At 38.5% G+C, this 23,224-nt stretch overlaps 1 protein-coding gene across 8 annotated transcripts in view; it reads left to right on the top strand.

The window, feature by feature from the left end:
- TNS3 (tensin 3) overlaps nucleotides 1-21,039 on the top strand; it is a 202,219-nt gene extending 181,180 nt beyond the window's left edge. For 6 of the 8 annotated variants that reach the window (XM_063158847.1, XM_063158857.1, XM_063158867.1 and 3 more), the window contains 7 exons: nucleotides 904-1,017; nucleotides 4,451-4,528; nucleotides 6,170-6,247; nucleotides 10,309-10,477; nucleotides 11,450-11,518; nucleotides 11,648-11,674; nucleotides 12,570-21,039. In XM_063158847.1, coding sequence (XP_063014917.1) covers nucleotides 904-1,017; nucleotides 4,451-4,528; nucleotides 6,170-6,247; nucleotides 10,309-10,477; nucleotides 11,450-11,518; nucleotides 11,648-11,674; nucleotides 12,570-12,714 — 680 coding nt within the window. In that variant the 3' untranslated portion in view covers nucleotides 12,715-21,039. The remainder of the gene's footprint in view (nucleotides 1-903; nucleotides 1,018-4,450; nucleotides 4,529-6,169; nucleotides 6,248-10,308; nucleotides 10,478-11,449; nucleotides 11,519-11,647; nucleotides 11,675-12,569) is intronic. The other 2 variants (XR_010028071.1, XM_063158837.1) reach the window with 2 other exon arrangements.
- Nucleotides 21,040-23,224: the final 2,185 nt, after the last annotated feature.

Below are 23,224 nucleotides of genomic sequence, written 5' to 3'. Positions count from 1 at the left end.
AACCCTTGAGGTGTTTCCTGACAGATCAATGGGAACATCCGTTTGTAGCTCTTTTGTTAAGGTTTGAATGGTTCGATAGCTTTGTCCTGTTGGTATGAAATAACCTTTTAGCTATTTGGAGAAGGATTAGTTTTGTATGGTATGAAATACTGTTAATCCATCTTCCAAGAAATATTTGTCTTAATTATATGTCTGCATATATATGTACACATTAAAAGAATGTTAAATCTTGAGTGATTTTGTATACGTCTCTTGGACTTTGAGTCTCCTCTTTTCATCCAACTCTACAGTTTTGGTTTGTCTTTGATTCCTGAGATTAAAATTGTCTTAGAAATCTAGTGAAACTCTAGTGCTTCATGTAAGTGTTTGTTTTCAGATGCAGAGACATAGCATAAAACTGCAGACATTTAGAAATGTAAAAACGCACTGAGAGAATTGCGATCGTTACCTTTGTGTAGCTTAATCTACTCTTCTTTTAATCTGGGGAACTTCTGTGAACAGAAATATCACTGGAAATGGGAATATTTTTTCATACTTCTCTTCCTTGTCACTTTGGATACAAGTTCTTTTAATGGGCAAGTGCATCAGAATTTCTAACCACTCATTTTCCAAATTTCTGTTCCTGTCTGTAGCTGGGACCATATTTGGACATTTTTGAAACCAGTGTATATTTGGATGTCAGTCACTTAAGAATATAAAACCATTTCCTTTGGCTGTCTGAAGTGAGCTGTTTGCTTATTTGTTTTTGGAAAACAACCTTTTAAATACATCTTGTAACTTGCAGAATAGGTCTAATTGTAGTCTTTGCATTTTGTATGTAAAACATTTTGTAGTAATGCGGAAAAACTGCTTCACAAATACCTAGTTTCTGAGAGTTGTCTGTTAATTGCTTCTTTTTATGAGCTTTATTTTTCAACACAGTTGGAGATTCATCAAATGAACTTGTAAGGCATTTTCTGATTGAATGTACTCAGAAGGGGGTACGCTTGAAAGGATGCCCGAATGAACCATATTTTGGTGAGTACTGTGCATCACAGGGACTGAGAAGATGGAAACAGTTGGCATTTGCCAGTGCTGGCTTGGGATGGAATACAAATGAGAGACTACTTTGTTTGAGTCCTGATGACTGCTGTAGGAACCCGTTCCAAGGTTCCAGGAGCCTTTAACACATTTACTTTAAGCAGATATGCAGGGCACTCTAGCATAGATGCATGTGACCAAGCTTCAAACAAGTCAGGCTTGTCTACCACTACCAGTGTAGCTGCAGAAAGCTGAGCTAAATCACTCTTATCATCCTAATTGATTCAGGACCTTTTATCTTGTGTTATATTTATGCTGCATATTAGGTGGCTAAAAATGACACCAGAATGAGATATTCACAAAGTACAGTTATGCTATATTAGTACATTATTAAATGTAATATGATGAAATTACAATACCCATAATGGCAAACAGCCTACCTAGCTGTTGACTCATTTTCTTTCCACTCATTTGGGGTAGGAGGAGAAAATAGGATCAGAGAGCTTATGGGTTGTGATGAAAACAAGGAGATGCTAACCAGTTACAGTGCAAAAGAAACTCAACTTGGGGAAAATAATTTTAATTTTTTTCCAATGAAAATCAATATTCAGGCAGTCAGGTGTTGAGGGATACATTTAGTGAAGGTAGCTGGGTTTGCAAGCTGGAAGTGCAGACTGCAGATTGATCTATGGGTGTCCCAGTCAAGAGGCCATGATCTGCTGACTCTTTGCATAACAGAGGGCCCGGGGACCTGTATGGCCCTTTGTCATGCAAAGAGTCCCGCACCTCCTGACCACTCAAGAGGTGCAGCAGCAGCAGCCAACCCCCAGACTTTCCTGCCTTTTGATTGTAAGGGTATCTCTCCTCAGAGGCACCCAGTTTGAGCTGTTATTTTGTTATTAAGTTGTTGCACCAAAATTAAATTCTGTTAATGATCTGGAAATCTGAGACTCTGTTAAGGGAAACCTGGGGTTGAGCTTCTGAGGAAACATCTTACTGTTAGTGTGGGGTGTGTAGCTGTGAAGGGGCTTTGAGTACCAGCTCAGGTGGTGCAAGAGTGACTGCCAGAATGGCTCCTGGATGGTCAGACAGAGAAGTTTCCTTAACATGAGAAACAAAGACAAGTATTGAATAACACTTTTCCTTCCCCTTTTCCAAGCTCAATTTCACTGCTTCCTTCCAGACTCCTCATGCCCACTGCAGTGGGTGTGAGGGCATATGGTCATTACAGAGCAGTTCCTCTGCTGCTTCATCTCTCTTGCAGTTTTTCCTTCCTGGGATGTGGGCTTTACTTGTAGGCTTCCCTCCTGCAGGAAAAAAATATATCTGTTTGAGCATGTGTTCTTCGTTTACCACAGAAAATGTCCCATCTTTTCCAATGTGAGGTCCTCCAGAGGCTACAGGGTGGGGGGATGGCAACATGGATACCCAGACCATCTCTTTTTCCTCCTCCTCTGCCCATGGCATTCTCTCTGCTGTGTCTCACCCAGCCTTTTTTCCATAGGTGCTCTGCAGTGGGTCTGCTGGAATGGGCTGTGTTTGCCATGAAAAGCTCCCCTGAACTTTACCTAGAGATCATCCTGGAGCCCTCCCACCCCCTGTTACAGTCCTTGTCACATACACCAAATACACCTGTGAAAGAGTCATCTATCATAAAATTAGGAGATGTGAAATAAAATCACATTTAAAATAAAGGTGGACTGAAGTTTATCAGTATTTGGCATGAGACTTACCTTAAATGAGAACTTTTAGTCCATTACTCAGTCTTGAAGTACCTGTTTAGGCACCTATGTAGTCCTACTAGTCATTTAGTTTGAACTGGTCTTTCAGTTTGTACAGCCTATGCTGGTTTGAAAATAAACCACAGTGAGAGATGAACCCCACACAAATACCTTGAGAGCAGGTCAGTTACAATTTAATAAAAACTACTACTGTAAATGCAGTGATACGGAAAAACTGGCTTAAACTCACTAAGAGTACAATCTTGCACCCTGTTGGTCTGGGTGGTGGTCGCAGTCTGATTAAGCAGTGGTTGTAGTCCTGTTGAAGTGATGATTGCAGTCTTGTTGAAAGCCGTGAAAGGTTTGGTCTTCCTCTGGGTCTGTTGAGCAGTGGTGGTGGTGCCCCAAGTCCCCAAAACTCCAGATGATAAACAGGTTCAGGTGGTACCTCCCTTGGGGTGGGGAGTTTCACAGTGGAATGGTGTAATACTCTTGAGTCATTGCAGTCACCCATTCTTGCTAGAGCCGTTGAGTCCACGAGGGCCCCTAAGCAGAGATGAACCCCTCAGGATGGGTGTAGTTACTATGCCTGAGTTAATTGTGAAGACCATTGTGCCTTGCAGGGTTTGCCTCTTCTACCTTACCTAACATCCAGTCTGAAGGGTTGGGTGCACACTGGGCAGCTGTTAAAAACGACCCACTGTTAACACTTCATCAAGTTTTATGTAGATGGGAGTAGAATACATAGCTTGGTTACACCCCACATTGTAACCCAGGACACAGGCTCAAAACTGGTTCACAAAGTAGGTGAACAGGCACAGCTACACATGTTTATGGGTAAGATCATGAAGGACTATTAGTATCGATCAGTCTTTGCATTTCTGTAAGACTTGTAGAATTGGGTTATCTTTCTGTTTCAAAAAATTTTTTGATGGACTGTAAAGATGCAGTTGGTTTTGGTTGAACTGGGATTTTTCTCCAGCACATGGTTATAATGTTTGCTGCTTGTTAGTAAATAGGATTGAAGGATGGCTTTTTGTACAGACAGGCTGATGAATACTATGCCTTCCTCTCACTCCTTATAGTCTGACATGCTTATATCAAAGGTAACTAATATTGAATTACTTCAGTTAAGCCAAGACCACATTGCAAGAGTGACTTTGAATAGAAAGGAAGAATCATTTAATAGAGAATGTACATCACTGCTGCCTTAAATGGAAGAGGTTTTACCTGGACTATCTTTTATACTTTCAGAATTACAAAATAGAGGTATGTGTAGACAGAACACTAGATGATGAAGACTGGCTAAGAAGTAGAACTTGCTTTTTATTTACCTCATCATGTAGCACAGATGACTTCATGTGCTCTTGCCACCTTCATAAGAATTTACTGCATTTAATGTAGCAGAAGCTAAGAGCGTTGAAAAGAATTTACCGACTTGTATATGTTACTGATTTTGTAAGTTTGTGCTTTCTTCATTTGAAGCACAGACATGTAGGTTAGGGTCTAAGCAGTGTATATAAGAGGGAAAAGGAACATACGATTGTGATTACTGAGTTCAAGAAGATCTTGGCTTAGGTCCCAAGAGATTTTTAAAGTGAAGCAGAGGGGGCTCTCAGTCTATAAAATACTTGAGAGCAAACATAACTTAAGCATTCTAGTTGCCTACCAAGTTAACTGTGCATATCTTGTTACTTTTCTGTCCACAGGGAGTTTGACAGCTCTAGTGTATCAGCATTCCATCACTCCACTGGCACTGCCCTGCAAGCTCCTCATCCCAGACAGAGGTATGCATGTTGAAGTACAGAAGAGATATTCCCAGCCAAGTTTTGCTTCAAAGTGTCAGTGTCTGAAGGCAGGTGAATGTGTCACAAGTTAAGATCGAAGCAAAAACTCAACAAGGAGAAAGCTGTGGGTTTGTCTTCAGTATTGGTGATGACCCTTATCCAAAGCGTGGGTGTGAGCATACTGGTACTGTGATATTCCAGTCATAGGCATATATTCATCGTGGAAATCCACGCAGTAATGTACCATGTGGGAAGGCAAATGTCCTTCTTAGACAAGACATTATGCCAGTGTGTGGTTAGATTTAACCACTCATTCAGGTCTAGTTAGCAAAAGGACAAGTAGATAAAGAGTAGATGGTGCCCTGAGTGCGACACTGGCAGGAAGTGTAGCAACTTGCACAGGTTCAGATATTGTTCAGGTAAATGATCAAAAAGCCCATGTTGCTTCATGGGATTATGATTCTACTTTTGCTTATACTGATTTCATAAACCTCTCTTAAGACAAAAACAAAATGTTCATGCTTTTCCAGTAATTCAGTTGTCTTATGTTCTCCCACATAAAGTTAACCCTTTAAACTTTTGTCACCGATCATGCGTTAATATACAAAAATAGCATTTGATTTATGCAAATACACCAATGAAACCATTTTAGCACAAAAATATGCTCTGGTAGATGTGATGAGATCTCATGCATTTATATGGCGAAACAGTGTGGAGGTTGGCTTGTTCCCTTTATCCCCCTCACCTAAGATGGAAAAAATTGCTCTGTTCTTCCAGAGGTACAGGTCTGGAACATTTACCTTGTCTTGAATAAACAAACCACAGTGAAATTTTATTTTGGTTTTATTTTTTAATCCAATTTGATTATGCCTTTTAAGATGATTTTCTGTAGTTAATGACAGGATACATTGCCTGGAGTATTTAAAATATTTGGATAACTGTAACTAACCATATGAATAGTGTCACAAACTGTGTTATTGTATTATGGCTCTCTTCCTCATTTGATTATATTCAAAGACAGCACGCCTCATGCTAAATGCAGCAGCGAGATCTTTTTACATGCATTTATATACCTGAAATAACATGTTGGTGGACAGTTTTCTTACTACTTTTAGCAATCAATTGGGAGGAAATGTTCCACTGCTGTCTTAATGGTTCAGATGGTTTTTTTTCAACTTAAGAAGAAGGTTTTGTTGTCATCCTCTGGATCAAAACATAAGTAATTGATTTCATCATGGTAACACAGAGTCTTTTTGTATAAATTATGCAAATCAAATAATATCATTAAAATCACACTAGTCAAGATATTTTTGGCTGTAGTGAGGGAATACAGGTATAAGTACTGTCTTAATATGTAATCATTATGTAATCATGTGAGTCTCTACAGCATATGCCTGTGTTATGTTTTTTATTGTCAGGAAATAAAAGTTAAGCATCCTGCTTGCAGTGCTCAAGGCAAAAAAACCCTGATGGAACATAGATGATTATAATTGCAGATAAAAGGTTGTTTCGTGTTTCTGGCCAAGAGTTGTTTAGTAGATGAGATCACAATTATAAGTGTAACAGCTCATATGTGACTATGGACTTTTGATTTGTTGATTTAAATCCATACAAGACATGCACAGTGTTTTCTGTTTGCAGATCCCTTGGAGGAGATAGCAGAAACTTCTCCACAAACTGCTGCAAACTCAGCTGCGGAGCTTCTCAAACAGGGTGCAGGTCTGTTAAACTTTTATCCTTGTATTTGACTTGTTTACCAAACTTTGTATCTTACAGGCTGGGAGAAGCTGAAGTTTAGACTGGATTAAAGGATATATAAAGGTAGCAGTTAAATTTATTGTGCTGGGTAGAAGTGTAAAGGGCATTGTTAGGATACATACCAAGTTTTTTCGTTTTCTGCCACCAGCTCCTGCATTCTGTGTTTCATTTCCCATCATGTGTCTTGTGAGAATATGAGGTGTATGTAGGTTACTTCAAGCACAGTGATTTTTAAGCAGGACATTGTTTTCATAACTGATAAACTTTGAGAGGATGTTTTCTACCTGTGGTTGCAGAGGTTCAAGAGGTTCAAGAACTGTGTGTGAAGTCTGCAAAAGCCAACTAAGAAAAGTGTTCAGTTAGGGTTAAGTTCTCATCATACAGGTTAACAATACCATTGTAAAATGCTTACTGTTGCATCAATCTGAAAAAAATATTAAAGAACGGTTCTCTTTACTTCACTTGGTGCTGCATTTTCTTAGGAAATGTCATGTGTCTTTTCCACTGGGTGCTTTTATGGATTCTTATGCACAGTGCAGCAGCCATTCTGGCAAGTTGAGTTGTGTTACTGCAAGCTTATTTGGTGTGACAGAAGAACCATGACCAGAGTATGTTCAAATTGTGTGATGCTATGCACTGTTACCATCTGTATGGCTCTCAAACTACGGTGTTTGCAAGAGCTGTGTAGAGGTGTGCTCTGTTTCTTATCTGCTTTGTTAGTGTGCATCTGATCCAGAGAACTAGTTAAACAGCTTGTCTGAAAAAGTGTGGTGACATTCTAACTCACCGTATTGGATAATGCTCTGAGTACTTCTGCACAATCCAAGTTGTCTTTAGAAATGCGACCAACTGTGTTACTCTGCTGTACAGTGGGCATGTTCAGGGGATCCTGCCCAGGTCCTGCAGTGGTCGTTGGTTTTCAGGTTGCTCTGCATTCACCCAATTAGTGCTGTTAGAGCACAGGAATACACTACATTTGCCCCTTTCTTTTGAGGTTAGCCTACCACCGGATCCGCAAGTGAGTGTTGTGGCAAAGCATGTGTTTCTAAGAATGCTGCCTCACGCAGCATTTAGAGCATTTCTGAAGGGCAGTTTTCAAACTGGCCAGCTCTGGAAAAAGTGTTGCTGTTTGCTTGTGCAGCAATCTGCTTTGACTTCAAAATTTGAAGCACCACTTTGAGTGCTGTAATTGAGCAGGCATGCGTGGCAGAGGCAATGGCAAACTTTTGTGAGGCTGTGCTGTGAGTGAGCACGTATTAGCTCGCTAGTTGGTGTTTGTTGCGGCCAACAGGGAAAAAAACCAGAGAATCAATTTTTGTAGAGCTTTACTTCCTATCAAAAGGAGCATATATTATCTTCCAAGAAATATTGGTTTCTCCTTGCTCAGACAGTGCTTTTCAAAGAAAAAGAATTATTCTTCAGCTTGGGCAGTAGTCAGATAAGTCTTTATGGGAGCTTTTGTATCATGGATCTTTGAGGGTACTTAGTACATTTGGTTTTAGCCTGTTTTGATGTTTTTGTTGTTTTTAAACAAGGATTTGGAACCCAAATAGATAAATTAGCTCTGAGAGGTTCTCAGAGTTGGGTTTTTTTTTGCTTTGATACATCAGGGGTCCCTTTCCAGTCATAGAAACATTCAAGTTGTGGAGTTCAACTCTGAAGTGCAGATTCAAAACATGTAAATTGAGTCCTTTCAAAGAAACTTTAAAGCAGATATACTTACTCCCTGCCCTTCTATACCCACACTTCTCTCACTCCACAAGCAAAAAACCAGTGTGTTTTCCTAGAGTGATTATTTTTTATAGCTCCCTGAAAAACCTAATGAGCATTTCCAGGTTCCGAGTGCTGAAGCTGACTAGAAATCCTTTGCTTCTTAGACAGTGACAATTGAAGACTGGAAACCATACAGATAAGAGGTTTTTCCCTAGAATACACCTTGCTTTATTAATCTGATTGTTCAGCAACAAAATTTTCTACTCAAATAAATTGCAGTTCTTAATTCTCTTTACACTGATACAGTCAAGAAACTAAGCATTCTGAACAAAGGACATTCCCAGTCTAAAAGCAGCATTGTTAAGCTGTTGCTGGTGGCACAGATGTGCTTCAAAATGTCACCTGTGAAAGATAAAAGCAGCAACATTGCAGGGTAGCTGCACTGAACAACAGGTCTTCCTTTTGTTGCAACTTGGAGCATGGTTCCTCCAGGATTACTGTTGTCGCTACCTTGTCAGGCCATGCATGATGTTCTATAATGACAAATCTTTCTGTGTTTCTCATTACCTTTCCTTTCCTTTTTAAGATGACATGTTTTCACTTTGCAACACTTTCATAAGTTTCCATTTATTATTTTCTGTGCTACAGAAGCAAAGGACAGTGTATTGGGTAAATTCTGTTAGAACTATCACTTTGAGGGCAATCTAGATAAAATGCTTGGAAATTTAATTTAGAAACAAAACCTGAAAACAGTCTGTTGACAGCAATGCACTGTGTGACAGAAGAGGAAGGGACTCTGATGTGTGTGGCTGTGAAAGAAGGGAAACTTCCTGTTCTGGGGAAGGACCCACCGGATAGAGAAGAGCTTTAGATCTGTAGTGACCATACACAGTAATGTGGGGAGAAGAAGAGAGCTTACGGTTTGGAATGTTTATTACAGTTTTGGGTTGGCTACTCATCATCTTAAGTCCTCTCTGCATGAATTTAACTGATTGAAGCAAAAGTTTTTGAAATTTTCACTGCAATGCAAAAATATATTTTTGAAATTTTACACTTGCAAATCAGATAAATGAAATCTCAGGATCCATTCCTTCACTGATGGACTCCAGAGCTTGAAGTTACTGGGCTGATCATTATGCTGGAGTCAAACTTAGGCTTATGCACTTTTTAAGTGTATGATTACTTGGTTGTTTTGAAAGTGCCAGTGTCTAGCTCTATAATTTTATGCAGATGGTCATAGGAAAAATCTTAAGACAGATTACAGAATAGCTAAATAAAAAGATAAACTGTTAGATTTAATTTAATCTTTGCTTTCATAGTAATGTTGGCAAGCCAAATGAAACGGCTAAACAAATGAAATGTAACCATGGTAATTTGTATGTGTCAGCTGACAGAGTTGTAAATTTTGTCCTGGATAACTACACAAGTGTTTTTACCAAACATAAAATCTCTTGGTGCTAGTGTTTAGCTATGGATGTGCATAATCATTCTTGCTTTTTCTTAATTTGTTTGTAAATTTGACTTTATACCATCGTTCCATAGTAAGCGTGTGAATAATTCTGTTAATACCGTGCAATAGTCCATGTTTTAGATGCCACTGTACTATGTAGTAGTATAGAGTATACAGTACTACTGTATAATGTTATATAATATTAATACATACTTTCTAGTGCTCACTGCAGATTTGATATGAAACCATGTAAAAAAGTAACTGTTTGATAACCTTAGAAACCAGTGAGTATCTATTTTATAGAGATATTTCAGAAGTTGCTAATATCTCTAGAAGAGGAATAGTACTTTTAGAAGTAAGTGCATGCTGAAATAAAGAAAAGGCTTAAAAGTATATGTCAATAATTTTTATCAGTATGGAAATTGTTTTACTTGCTCTGAAATCAGTAAACATGCATAATACTATTAATGAGAATTAAAGAGAAATGAGCTTTGAAATAACCCTCAGTTCTTTCTGATGTGAAAACATTCTTGTCTTGCCAATCAAGTGAATGGTTTCCTTTGAATATAGTTTAAATATTTGAAACTGTAGAATGTGTGAATGTATGCTGCAAATGTGTATTTTCTTACTGCCTGATGTATTTTAACTTTAAAGCAAAATATCCCCATTCTTTCAGGAATGCCTTTACTCCAGTACTACCTACAAGTGTACTCTCTGGTGTTGCTTTGTATTTATTTAAATTTCAGGATATCTACGGGTAATAATAAATATATTCATTGGCTTTGATATAAAGGTATCAAAACCAAAGAGAGAGTAAAAGGCCTATGAATCTCAAAATCTTTCCCCTCTTTCATTACAGCTTGTAACGTTTGGTACCTGAATTCAGTAGAGATGGAGTCCCTCACAGGATACCAGGCAGTACAGAAAGCTTTGAGCCTGACGCTGATGCAAGATCCGTCTCCTATCTCAACCGTTGTCCATTTCAAGGTGTCTGCTCAGGGAATCACACTGACAGATAATCAAAGAAAGTAAGCAAATAAGGATGGGAAGGGATTATCTGTCCCTGTCCCCGTTGGCCACTGTTGATTTGGTGTTCCTAGTTACATTTTGCAATCTCTGTCTCAGAGGATACCAGGATTATAGGAATGATGGTGACTGTGTAAGATAGCTGTAGTACAGGAAAATATATTTTAACATTGAGTGCTTTATTTCCACATGGTATATTTTACCTTTGGAAGGTCACTTTGATAGGACATTTTTTATTGTTATTTCTTAGGAAAGTAATGGCTTTGCTAGCATTTGATACTGAACTTGTTCTGTGAAGTAACTTATCTTCATGATGTCTTTCACTAGTATCACTGAACAGAGCTGACTTAAGCAGATGATGTATATCTCCAGGATCTGAAACAGTGTTTTGGATAGCCTGTAAAAAACTGTGATAAAAAGTTAATTTATATTTACTTTGTGGTAGCCTAACTAGCACTTGGAACAAACTCTTTCAATTAGAAAAATTACAATAACAAAAGAAGGACAGCAGGAATTCATTATAGGTTTAAAAAAAAGTACCAGACTTCTTCATTCCATGGGGTTTGCAATCATTTGTAGCAGATCACAGAACCTTTACCTTAATGGTAATGCCTAGGAGTGTGCATATTTTGAAATGTAATATGATCAAATTATTCGCAAGTTCCACAAAGTTGTCTGTCTCACTAAAATAGTATCTAAATGGCCAGTTTTTAGAAAAAATACATTTCATACTCCTAGCTCTTAGCTTGAGAGTCAGTTTTCCTTTAGCTCAAAAAACTTTATGTTAGTGCTTTAAACATGTATTTATTGGGTTAGAGCAGTTCAGGTAGATTTCAAATTCACTCAGAGATAGCAAAAAAAAATGTCTGTATTAAATTAAGACTAAACACAATTTATTTTTCAGATTAGTTTATTGTTTGGAATTCCAAGCATCTTTACTGTTTCTGAAATTAATTTTCTTTCTTCCTATACAGACTCTTTTTTCGGCGACATTATTCAGTCAACACTGTTATTTTCTGTGCTTTGGATCCACAGGACAGAAAGTATGTATGACAAGCAGTATTTTTAATTTAAAGTTATTTGTATTGTTCTACCAAAAAAACCCAACAAAAAACTAAAACTAACATTTTTATTTCTCCAATTTTTTTTTTACTGTTTTCTTAATGGACAAGGTGGATGAAAGATGGTCTTTCTGCAAAGTAAGTAGAGTCTCTTTTAACTGAATATTTGGTGTCCTAAATTACTTTTGTCTGAGAAGTGGAAGGGAAAGCATCTGAGAAGTGGAAGGGAGAGACAAAAGTCTCTCATATCTCTGTAATTAGACATTGGTTACTTCATCTACACCTCTGCAAATTGGGGTCTAATTATGTGATAGGTGGGGTGGGAAGTCTGGAGCCAGAGCTCGTATGGTTTATTTAGATTGAGGGTCTGTGATTTGACTGTGGTTTCAGGCGTTCCAATGATACTTGCTCTCTCAGTTATGTGTTCCACCTGTCCAGCAAGGCTTTATGCAAGGTTCTCTCACTTAGACTCATAGCTTTAAAAAAAACCCTTCTTCTAGTACATAGATGAAAACACTCCTAGTAATATTAGCGTATGGCATAAATACATGATTACCTGTAGATTGCAAAGTGTTTTCTGTTGAAGGCAAACATTGTTGTTGCCCCTTAATCAAAAGAAATAACTTACACAGAGAGGCTCAGCACTTGTTTCTGGAAAGGAACAGAAATAGATGGCTTAAATCCTTTTTCCAGTACTCAGTCCACTAAGATGTGTGGCCCTCTAATTCTTCTCTTTGGGCAACCGAATCCGATTAAATATATCTCCAGGGTTATCAGCATGTCTCTGACAGTAAACAGTACAGGATGCCATATGGACAGAGTAGCAGGAAGGAGACAGTCTGCTTCCCTGATTCTCTCCTGAGCTGGCTGGTCAATCTGGACCACTGTGTTTAGCACCCACATGGAACCTTGTCCATCAGAACAGAGAAGTCTGATATGTGTGCTTGGTTTTTGCAGTATCTTTTCTGTTTTATGAAGTGAGGCAATGCCTATCTGTCAGTTCTCTGACATACTTTGATTGCTGCCCTTGCAGAGTGTTTGGGTTCATTGCCAGGAAGCAAGGCAGTGCCACAGACAACGTATGCCACCTCTTTGCAGAGCATGATCCAGAACAACCTGCCAGTGCTATTGTAAACTTTGTATCAAAGGTCATGATTGGATCCCAGAAGAAGATCTGATGCCTTTCCATCCTTGATTCAGAACTCTTTGCTGGCTTCACTGAAGGAAATCACTGTGAGAGGGAGAAAAGCTATTCAGCAACAATGTCTGAATATTGTCATTCCCAATAATGAAAGCAGAGGATGATCTGTGTATTGTGTTTGCAAGACCTCAGGCTTTTATTTCAAGATGCATTATTTCTTTGTTTTTATATCAGAGGACAAAACAAAAGAAGCTGGGTGCCACCCTAAACCACGTAGCCCTTACCTGAATGAAGCATAAATGAAGAACTTTCCTCCTGATGAGTTCTAATGTATCTTCATATGCTGTTTCTCATAGTTTGGAGCAGAAATACTTAGTAGATTGCACTACTTTTTTGTTCAGGAAGTGTTTTGTAAAGCCTCCTCAAAGACACTTGCCATGATTGCATCAATGGTAGTTATAGGCCTTGCAAACATAAATTTAGGAGAGTGATCATCTGAGGAAAACTATTTGCTCTTCCCTATGTCTTTGTGATCAGTGATGAGAACTGAATGGAGAAACAGGAAGATGCATGTGAAGAGAACGTTTGTGCAAGTTGTTTTGTGGTAAGAAAGGAGTGGCAGTATGGAATATTCAGGAAGATTGCTCTGTATTTAGTGTTAAGAAGGCTGAGCTATTTTAGTTTGAAAATTTTTCAGTAGAGCAGAAGTGGCAAAACAAAAAGAGGTATGAAAATCTGTTCTCTAATTGAGGGGGGGTTGTAATTTTTTTAATATGGAGAACTAGGCAGGGGAGATTAAGCATTTTATAATTACAGGATAAAAATGAGAGGAAAGCAAAGAGAAAGATTGTATAATTTATGCATTTTCACCAGTAACAGATTATTTATAGTGAATCTCAGATCTTGGTATGCCAGAGAGATAATTCTTAAACTAGACCACTATTGAGCTTTACCTTTAGCACTAATTTGTGTAAGCAAATGTGTGTGTAGGCTGGGCCTTGCTAGAGAAAATAGTCTGATATTTTGTCTTTTGTCTTACAGTGACAACACTCTTCCCATTTTCTGCCTCTGCAACACTGTTTTATTCCCCTACATAATATGTAATTATATTTACGGACTCTTCTACCCCATTATTTTGCTGGAGTTCTGAGGATTATTTTACCTTTTTTTTTCATCTATAGGAACTATATTGATTTGTTATTCCTTGAGCTAGAGAATCTGAAAGTGAATTGAATTTATTTTGTTACTTCGTCCCATTTCTTGAGAGCAATTATGTCATGATTTCTGCATCCAGCACACTTGTACATATCTCTTTATCTTTCTTAACACATTGATATATGAAATGCATAAGAAAGTGCTATTTAGCTTTATGGAAAATTGATGCAGTAGGTTACAGTGGAAGCCTGAAATGGAAGGGAGAGTAAGCCACTGAGGTCTCCTTTCCAGTTCCCATTCATTCAAAAAGAGCAGTACTAGACCCCATCAGAACTGATGGTTATAATGCAACTTTAGTGGGGCAAGTGCTGAAAAATTTCATTGCTTCTATTTCTTTCATGTGCAGCTGTCAATATTAGTTAAAAACCTGAGGAATAAAATAACATTTTGTATTTTGTATGTTGATAGATGAGCCACTTTATCCACTTGTAGATTTTAATCCTTTTATCTGCCAATTTCAACTATATTTGCCCTGTATAAAATATGTTTTTTTTTTAACAGCTCTTTCTGTATTTCCTGAAGTGTTGGGGCCATGTTAAACCTTTTTCAGTGACCATAGCTGAAGCGTTACCAAATTATTTGTGTAACTACCAATTTTGTGTAAATAACTTTATGTTTTTTAAGAGGAAAGTGAGGAGGAAGAGAGAGAGAGAAGAAATACTTGAAGTTTTATGTATTTGGACCAGAAAGTGGTCTATTAGTAGCAGCAGGCATTGGATATCTGTAGAGGGGTGAAGCAATTCAAAGTGCGGAATTCAATAGTTATCCATTGAAGCAAAAAAGGCAAGTACCTCAGATTAGTAACATATAATTCTGTTCTTTTGGCACAGAGGCATACTACTTAACAGTGTTTATGTACCATCCAAAAAAAGAATGCAGTTCTTACAACTAGGAGCTTTGCTCCTTTTACAAAATATGTGAACAAGTTTTCTTTTAATATTCTTTTGGTGTGGTAAGGTTCCAGTTGCGTAATCTCATCACCCTGTTGGAGCCCACAGAAATTTTTCAGTTTACATTAAAAGTAGATTTAAGTCCCGCTTAGATTTTAAGCTGATGTGTCGTAAGAATTGAAATGAGGAGGATTTTTAAACTATATTTTTTCACTTATGTAGATAATAAATTTTAGTGTATCTTCTTAGACACTAAGTGTTGGCCTTTGGGCTGAAAACAAAATGTCTTTTTTTCCTGTATTGTCATTTCCATTCAGGACCTTATTTTATATTCCTTGTGCTTTCTTAAGGTGTGCTGAATTCAAAAGCATGAGGGATTGCATGCTGACACTCCTGGTGGTATTTTCTGAGAGTCTAGCTCTACTTGCTAAGTGGGAAAAAAGAAGTTACCCTGTTTCTCAGGGAGATTTTCTATTTTGCATTCCCTTGGATGGTATATTGCCATGTGCATTTGCTTTTTAATGAATTTTAAAATGGACAAAGCAAGATAGTTCAGTATGTAACATTATGTAGTCTGTGTAGAAAAATAGTAATGGAACTTACATGTTCATAGGAAATATAAGATTACTTTCAAGATTTTTGGTAGATATGTATATACAATTTCATAACTAATAGCAGCAAGTTGACACATATATTTAGCCAGACTCCTGTTAATGTGGTTCATAAATACATTATTATAATCATACAGTGTTAAACTACAAAAATGCTAAAAGCCATGCTTTATATTAACGGTTTCATGTATCCAACACTGTCATTATATATTTAGTATTTCTTTCTTGTTTTTTCCTACTAGTGAAAATTTTAAGTTTTTTTCTTCAAACTGTAAAGAAGCATCTAAAAGTCTTCAGTATATAAATGAATGTTCTATAAATTCTTTGTATAGTCATTTTCTCTGCTCTTCAGATGCCACCTCTTTCAGATTATAATAAAATTACAAAAGTGAAATTCCACCACTTGGTGTCACAGGACAGTCTATCCTGAATGCAAGTTACCTTCTGGCATTTGAAATCAGCTAATAAGCAAAACCTTCTTCATGAATGAAGAATAATTTGGGTGCTGGGGTTTAGTTGTAAGAAATGTTTGAGATTTCTTTCAAGGACTTCAGATGAGCCTGTTAGTGGTTCAAATCAGTTGAAGTGTATGATTTTCCTAGTTAATTTGTGGTTATAATGGTATAAAAGTATCTATTGCTTGCATTGCATATTTCAGTGTAAGAAGGAAGAATATGATGCCATCCTCTGAGATACTGTAACCATTTAACTTTGCCTCCACTCTGCTTACGCTGGAAAACCTTCCAGAGGGGGCTGAGAAATTTAACCCCTGGCTGAAACAGTGCATCAGCCAGACAGTCAAGATTGAGTTATATACATGCTTTATCAGGGTTATTTCTGAGACTGATAAACTCCGGTATGTCATGCTTATGCCCTTTCTGTGAGTGTCTTGGTTTGAAAACACAGGGGTCTGCTGAGGAAGGCAGGAGCCTCTCCTGAAATGGAAAATGTAAACCCCCTCCCTCTGAATTGTTATAATTTTGAAATTAAGGGGCTGTCAGGTAAAGATATGGGAAAAGGAATAACAGTTCTTTATTAGGGGAGAAAATGAAAATAAAAAATGCAGTAATACAAAACAACACTGACAGCACTACTAACACCCTGTTGTTCAGGGTGTTGGTAGCAGTCCAATTAAATGCTGACTGCACTCCTCCTGGAGTTACAGATATGGTTCTGTTGAAGCAATGATCCTGTAGAAGGGTGTCTTTTTTCCTCTGAAGGCCCAGTCGTGGTGTAGATGGGCCTGGTCTTACTCTGGGAATCCAGTGGAAAAATAAAGCTGCTGCTCTGGTCTAACAGGAGATAACAGAATAAAGACCCCCACCCACATTTTGCAACCCAGGACAGTGAGGCATACAGTGGCAGGAATTTTTCATTTCGTGTGCTTGACTGTCATTCATCAGCACCAGTGGTTGTGAGGTTTATGCATGGTTGTAAAGTGACATTTGTCTATAAAAAGTGTTGGTCTTTTATTAGAAGGAATTATGATGTGAAACAGATGACAAGGTTGGAATAGTAAAATGATCTTTTGTGTCAGGAGTCCAGTCTCTCCTGTTAAACTTTTGTCCTTGAACCTGGATGCCATTGTGTATGTGTGCTGCTGTTAGGTGTATTTTAAGGCTGCTCTGGAGTGTCTTTGCTCCAGTGGAAGAAAATCTGCTTTCAGGATTCATCCTAGATAGTTTCACACTAGTTCATATGCAGTTGTTCTTATACCAGTGTTCCCTTAGTATGAATAACTGTCCTCTCCTTGAGATATTAAAGCAGGAGTTCTGCTCCGCCTCAGTCTTCTTTTGGCAAGGCTAAACAAAAGCATTTGGCTTTAATGTGCTTTTGTGTTTGAAAGGCTGTTTTTTGTCCAATATGTAATTTATTTGGAGAGACTGTTAAGTATACAGCCAGACACTGTATAAAAAGGGGCAGTAGCTGCTGCCTTCTAATTTTTAAAATGTTTGTATTAGAAAACTCTTGCAACCAGAAAACTCGGCCCACGAGATAGGCAGAGTAAATCTTTCATCTGCTTCTGCTGTTGATACCTAGAATAAAGGTTACAGTAATGTAAACTGTATCAGGGGGTATGGACGAAGGAAATTACAAGGGCAAATAGCTGAAGAAGTTTTTAAAAGCCAAAGTCAGAAACAGGAAGCTTGCAGGAGACCTAGCACATCTGGCAAGCTACCAAGAGGGCAGTGGGGAGCATTTTAGAGAATTAAAGGATCTTACTGAGTAACTGAGAAGGGATTTGCATCACATGTCACAAGGGATATCAAATCGGAACTGTTCCCTTTCTTTGAAGACATTTACTGTCTCACAATGTACAAATATTTGGACCAGTTTTAATGTTTTATTATTTGCAGAATCACAGGGTGGTTGAGGGTGAAAGGGACCTAAAGAGATCATCTAGTCCAACTGTGTAGCTTAAATAAGGACATCTAGAGCCATTTGCCCAAACAGCTTAAATTTACCAGAGGTAGAATCTCCAGTCTCCCTGATCAATCGGTGGTAATTCTTAGTCACCCTCACAGTGTTTCTTAATATTCAGAGCTAACCTCCTGAGTTTCAGTTTGTGCAAATCACCTCTTGTTCTGTTAAGGAGCATCACTGGAAAGAGTCTGGCACCCTCCCTGTATTTATACACATTGATGAGCTGAGCCCTCTTTGCCAGGGCACAGCTTCTACAGCCTCAGTTTTGTGTCATCAACAAACTTCCTGAGGATACACTCTGCCTGATCATTCATCCAGATTATCGATTAACAAGGTATGAAGGACCCGACCCAGTATGGACCCCTGGGATAGACCACTAATTACTGGCCTCCAACTAGACCTTGCACTGCTCATCAGCAGTGTCGGTGCCCAGCTATGCAGGCAGTTTTCAATCCACTTTACTGTCTGCCTATCTATGTACATCAACAGCTTGTTTATGAGGGTGTTATCTGAGACAGTGTCAAAGGCCATACTGAAGTCCAGGAAGACAGTATCTACTGGTTTTCCTTGAGCTAAGTCAGTAATTTCATCAATTACTTCCCTTTAATGAAGGTAGATCAGCGATTAATTCCCTTCCCTTTAATGAAGCCATGCTGACTCCATGGAGGTAGACAGGGGGCTGGAGTACCTCCCCTGTGAAGACAGACTGATGTGGATGGTGTAGCCTAATAAAGTGAAGGCTCCTGGGAGACTATAACCTTCCAGTACTTAAAGAAGGCTTACAGCAAAGATGAGGAAGGACTCTTTATCAGGCAGTTTAGTGATCAGATGATGGGTAGCAGAGTAATAGTTTTAAAGAGAAAGAGGGTAAGTTTAGAAGAGGAAATTCTTTGAGTCAAAGGGTGGTGAGGCACTGGAACAGGTTGTCTAGAGAAGCTGTGGATGCCCCATCCCTGCAAGTGTTCAAGGCCAGGTTGAATTGGGCTTTAAGCAACCTGATCTAGTGGAAGATGTTCCTGCCCTTGTAGAGATCTTTAAGGATCTTCTCCAACTCAAAAGCATTCTATGATCTATGATTCTGTGGCCTACAAACAGGTGGTGCTTTGCCTTGCAAAGATTTCTTCTCTAGGTACACAATTTCAGCAGTGTTTTATGGAAGGTGTTCTGGGTTGCAGCTAATCACTGGGGCCTTTACAGTAAGGTAAGCAGTGTTTACGAATGGATTCACCTCAGATTTCTGCATGACCTTTTAAAAAAACTAATTCTTTAAAATCATTAAAGTACATTTTCATAATTGTAAAAATCTTCTAATGTCTTTAGTAGTGTTATTTGAAGAGTTGTTTAAAAAGCAGAACTTGCTTTTTATGTAACAATGAATTATTTTCTGTTTCATACTGTCCTCAAATTTTGTTTTAAATATCTACAACTATTTGTATCCAGTCTAATTAAATCTGACTTTTGGATTTTTTCTGTTGCCACCTGTATTATGTACAACTTCTAACCACTTCATTCTCTTTCCATAAGAAGTATCTGGTACCAGATATTTGAAATAGCACTTAGAAGTCTGTTAAGGATTTTTATGAGGAAATGTGGCTTAACATGTGTCAGTATGTTCTGTCACAAGGCAATTAAGAAAAAATCCCTACAGGCTGTATTGAGCATGTAGTGGCATAACTACAGTATATGGTATATACATGCACTGAAACCTGTATGTAAATTTGTTCCTGTCAAATATATATTTAGTCTCATGCCAGTTGAAGAGCATCCAGATTTGGCATTTTTTCTGTATTACTTCTTACATGGGACCCATCCACACCTGTTTCTCAGCAGAAATGGAATAAACATGGTTTGAATCTCTTCAGTGGCAACAGTTAGTCACCTTTCACTGTAACTTAAAACTTTTGTGCCTTATTTTGTTAGAATAACATGTTGAATAGCTCAGAATTTTGCTTGCTCCCACCTATGATACATTTGTTAGGTGTGGAATACTTCCTGGCCTAAACCTTAGTCCAGTTCATTGAGTGACATGCAGTCTGAGTATACATTTTCCTGTGTGCACTGTCACACAATGTATTGGTTTTGCATGCCCTGGCTTTTGGTAGCAGGGGGGCCACAGAGGTGGCTTCTATGAGAAGCTGCTAGAAGCTTCCATCATATAAGCCAATCTCTGATGGGTCTGAAGATGGACATGCTGCTTGCCAAAGCTGGGCCAATTAGAAAGGTTGGTAATGCCTCTGTGATAACATATTTAAGAACAGAACGAAAAAGTGAGGGCACAGTTTTCCTAGCCAGAGATGCCTGTATAACTTAGATCAAAGTTACAAAGTGCTTATATAGCTTGAGTTATAATATAGCTGTATAACCTGGTGTGTCTATATAAACTGATATCAATATAACCCAAAGAATGACTTTTTATATATCTGTATAACCTGATACCTGTGTAACCTGAATAATAGTTTTTTATACCTATATAGCATGATACAACTTTTTATACAAGGTATTGGCTAGTATATGGTTAACTAATTGCTTACTGCTGAATAGACAAAAAAAGGAAGAAAAACTCACCAGGTGGATAGCTTTAGAGATAGATAAGTATAGTGCTAATGAAAAATTGGCAAATACAAAGCCAGTTAGCCACAAACCAAAGAATTTAGGCCGGTTAAGACCAGACATATCAAGGAACACCGTAACTGTACATGATCCAAAGACAAAGTTGAAAAGTTCAGATGTGAGGAAGACTTTGGAAGCCTTCATCAAAGATCCCTGATAACCCCCAAATTGGGGAGATGTGAGCACAGTGCAAAAGAACGAATAACCCTGAGATCATACAATGTAAATTAGTTCTGGCATGTACATGATGATGTTGTAGCTGCATAATGATGCTAAGCAATGCTTACTGTATAAATATACCACAGTGTGGAGGCCTTTGAGCCTATTAGGGAAGCTTCTAGGGTATTTCCTTGGAATAATTTACTAGACACTTTGAGAATATCTCTCTCCTCAGGGTGAGTCAAAAGGGGCTTCTCCCATGATGCCCTGCGACATTATGTTAATCTGTGCTTTCTGCATAGGTCACTGCCCTTTGCCCTGCCCTTGTACTACCCCTGTGGTCCCATATGATTGGCTCCTGACTCTATAGTTAACTCAGTGCCCTGCACTGTTTGCCTGTCTTTGTCCCTGGAATCCTTCAGCATGACTACAATAAACCTCGCTGGAACTCTATACAGAGACCCTTTCCATTTTTCTTTACTGACCTATCTGTGATGTGTGTGTGTGTGGATTGAGTGACTGTCCGTATTTGCTTTCTCAGAAGACACTTTTGGGCAGGTAGCAGCTAACACCATCCATATTGCCACATTGCTATACCACAGCACTTGACAAAGGAGAGTGAGTTAGGCAAAGCTATCCCACAGGCCACCACTGGCTGCAGTAAACAAATACCTGCTCTATAGAGCAGGTCTGTGGGGATTTGTTTCCAGCCTGTCTTTCAGGCATCACAGAGGAGGAGGTGAGAACATGTGAGGGAAAACAACATGGCAACACCAAGGTCAGTGGAGAAAGGAGGGGGAGGAGGTGTTCCAGGTGCCAGAGCCAAGATGCAGGCTGTGGTGATTGGAGACCAAGGTGAAGCAGCTGTCCCCCTGCAGCCCATGGGGGAGGTGATCAAGCTAGAATGGGTGGATGCTTGGAGGAGGCTGTGAAGGAGGCTGTGATCCAGTGGAAGACCTGGTACAGAGAGGGCACCTCTGCTTCCAGGCTGGAGCAGCCTGTCCTTGGAGGACTGCACCACATGGAAGAGTGACCCATGCCGCAGCAGTTTTGGGAGAAATGCTGCTTGTGAGATTGGACCCATGCTGGAGAACTGTCTCCCATGGGAGGGATCCCACAGTCTCACAGGGGAAGGACTTCTCTCCCTGAGCAGTGGAAGAAGATCTGGGATGACGAACTGACCAAAATCCCCATGCCCTGCTTCCCCGCACTGTCAGTGGGAAGAAGGAAGGAACTGGGGGGAAAAGGTGTTTTAAGGGCTTATTTTACTTCTCATTATCCTCCTCTGATTTGGTTAGTAATAAATTCACTTTGCAACTTTAAGTTGAGACTGTTTTGCCCTTTAAGTGTTTTCTCACAGTCCTTATCTAAACTCATGAACCCTTTTTCTTTATTTTCTTTTTCTTAATTTTTTCTTTTCTCTCCTCTGCCCAGCTGTGGCAGGGGATAGTGAGCAAATTGACTTTTTTGATGCCTGGTGTTGAGCCAGTGTCAAACTATGACACACAAAGGCTTTTTTAAAGTACAGTGTTCACAGTAAGGCTATCTAGGTGTATGTACTTTCAGACTCAGGCAAGATGTTGCTGACATGTAATAGATAAGATTTTTAGAAACTACTGGAAAGATAAAAAAATCTCACATGAGTTTGAAATCATAGAACCACTAAAAGAAAAACAATGTAAAATATTTGACAAGACTTGATTATTTTTGTTTAGTGGAGGTGATTAATCATGTATAAAATGGTAGATGCTTGCATGGAAAAATCCAGTCTCAAGTTTTTGTCTTTACACTAGACAAGTAGTTGTTGGCAAATAACCTGTGAACATTAATACTATGGTAAATTTGTCAATTGTGATTTCTGAGATGGGTAAAGTTGTAGGGGTTTGTATCAAAAAAATCATGACTTTGACCTGTTCCTCCTATATTTAATTGCAGTAGCTAAGGTTGACTTAGTATCTCTGGACATGTATCTCTGTTTTTATGTGTTTGTATTCCAGAGCTGTCTTTTGTGTCCTTAAACCTGTGTGCTCTTATAACCATGTAGAATCTTGCCCACTATCCTCAAGGACCTTTTGGCTGACTGAGAAAGGAAGAGCAACATGCCTAAAGAGGTAGCAGTATGGTATGCTGTGAAAAAAACATAAAAACTTGAGCCTTGGAAAGGGAGAATTAGTGTGAATTTAATTAATTTTTTTTCTTAATACTTATTTCTACTCTAGTTAAAATATAGGTGGTTGAGAGTTTTTAATTTGCCTTATATTTAGGTTTACATAAGGGCAGTAATATAGGAAAAAATTGAAAAGTGGAAGATCTAGACAAAACCATGTCATTAAGGAAAATGTAAAATCCTTTCCCTGTTAACAAAAAATGCTGACCTTGAGAAATAAAAAATTGCAAAGAATACTCAAGAAATCAGGAAAAATGTCCCAAAGGCTGCATTGTGGTTTTGAAGGTTCTTGGGTGCTAGACCTTCAGAAGTTCCTCAGGGTTAGAAACATGCTCATTTTTAAAACTTACATCTCAGCTTCTCATGTAATTAGCCACGTCTGAGACCTTTATGAGAATACAAGGCAAAGTGCAGTGAAAAAAACTCAATAGAATTTTTTTTTTTTTTTTTTTGCCTTTTTGCCTCCTCCTG

The sequence above is a fragment of the Melospiza melodia genome, chromosome 1, assembly GCF_035770615.1.
Source record: "Melospiza melodia melodia isolate bMelMel2 chromosome 1, bMelMel2.pri, whole genome shotgun sequence".
In the NCBI taxonomy this organism is placed as follows: Eukaryota; Metazoa; Chordata; class Aves; order Passeriformes; family Passerellidae; genus Melospiza; species Melospiza melodia.
This window is presented reverse-complemented; position numbering and strand designations above follow the sequence as displayed.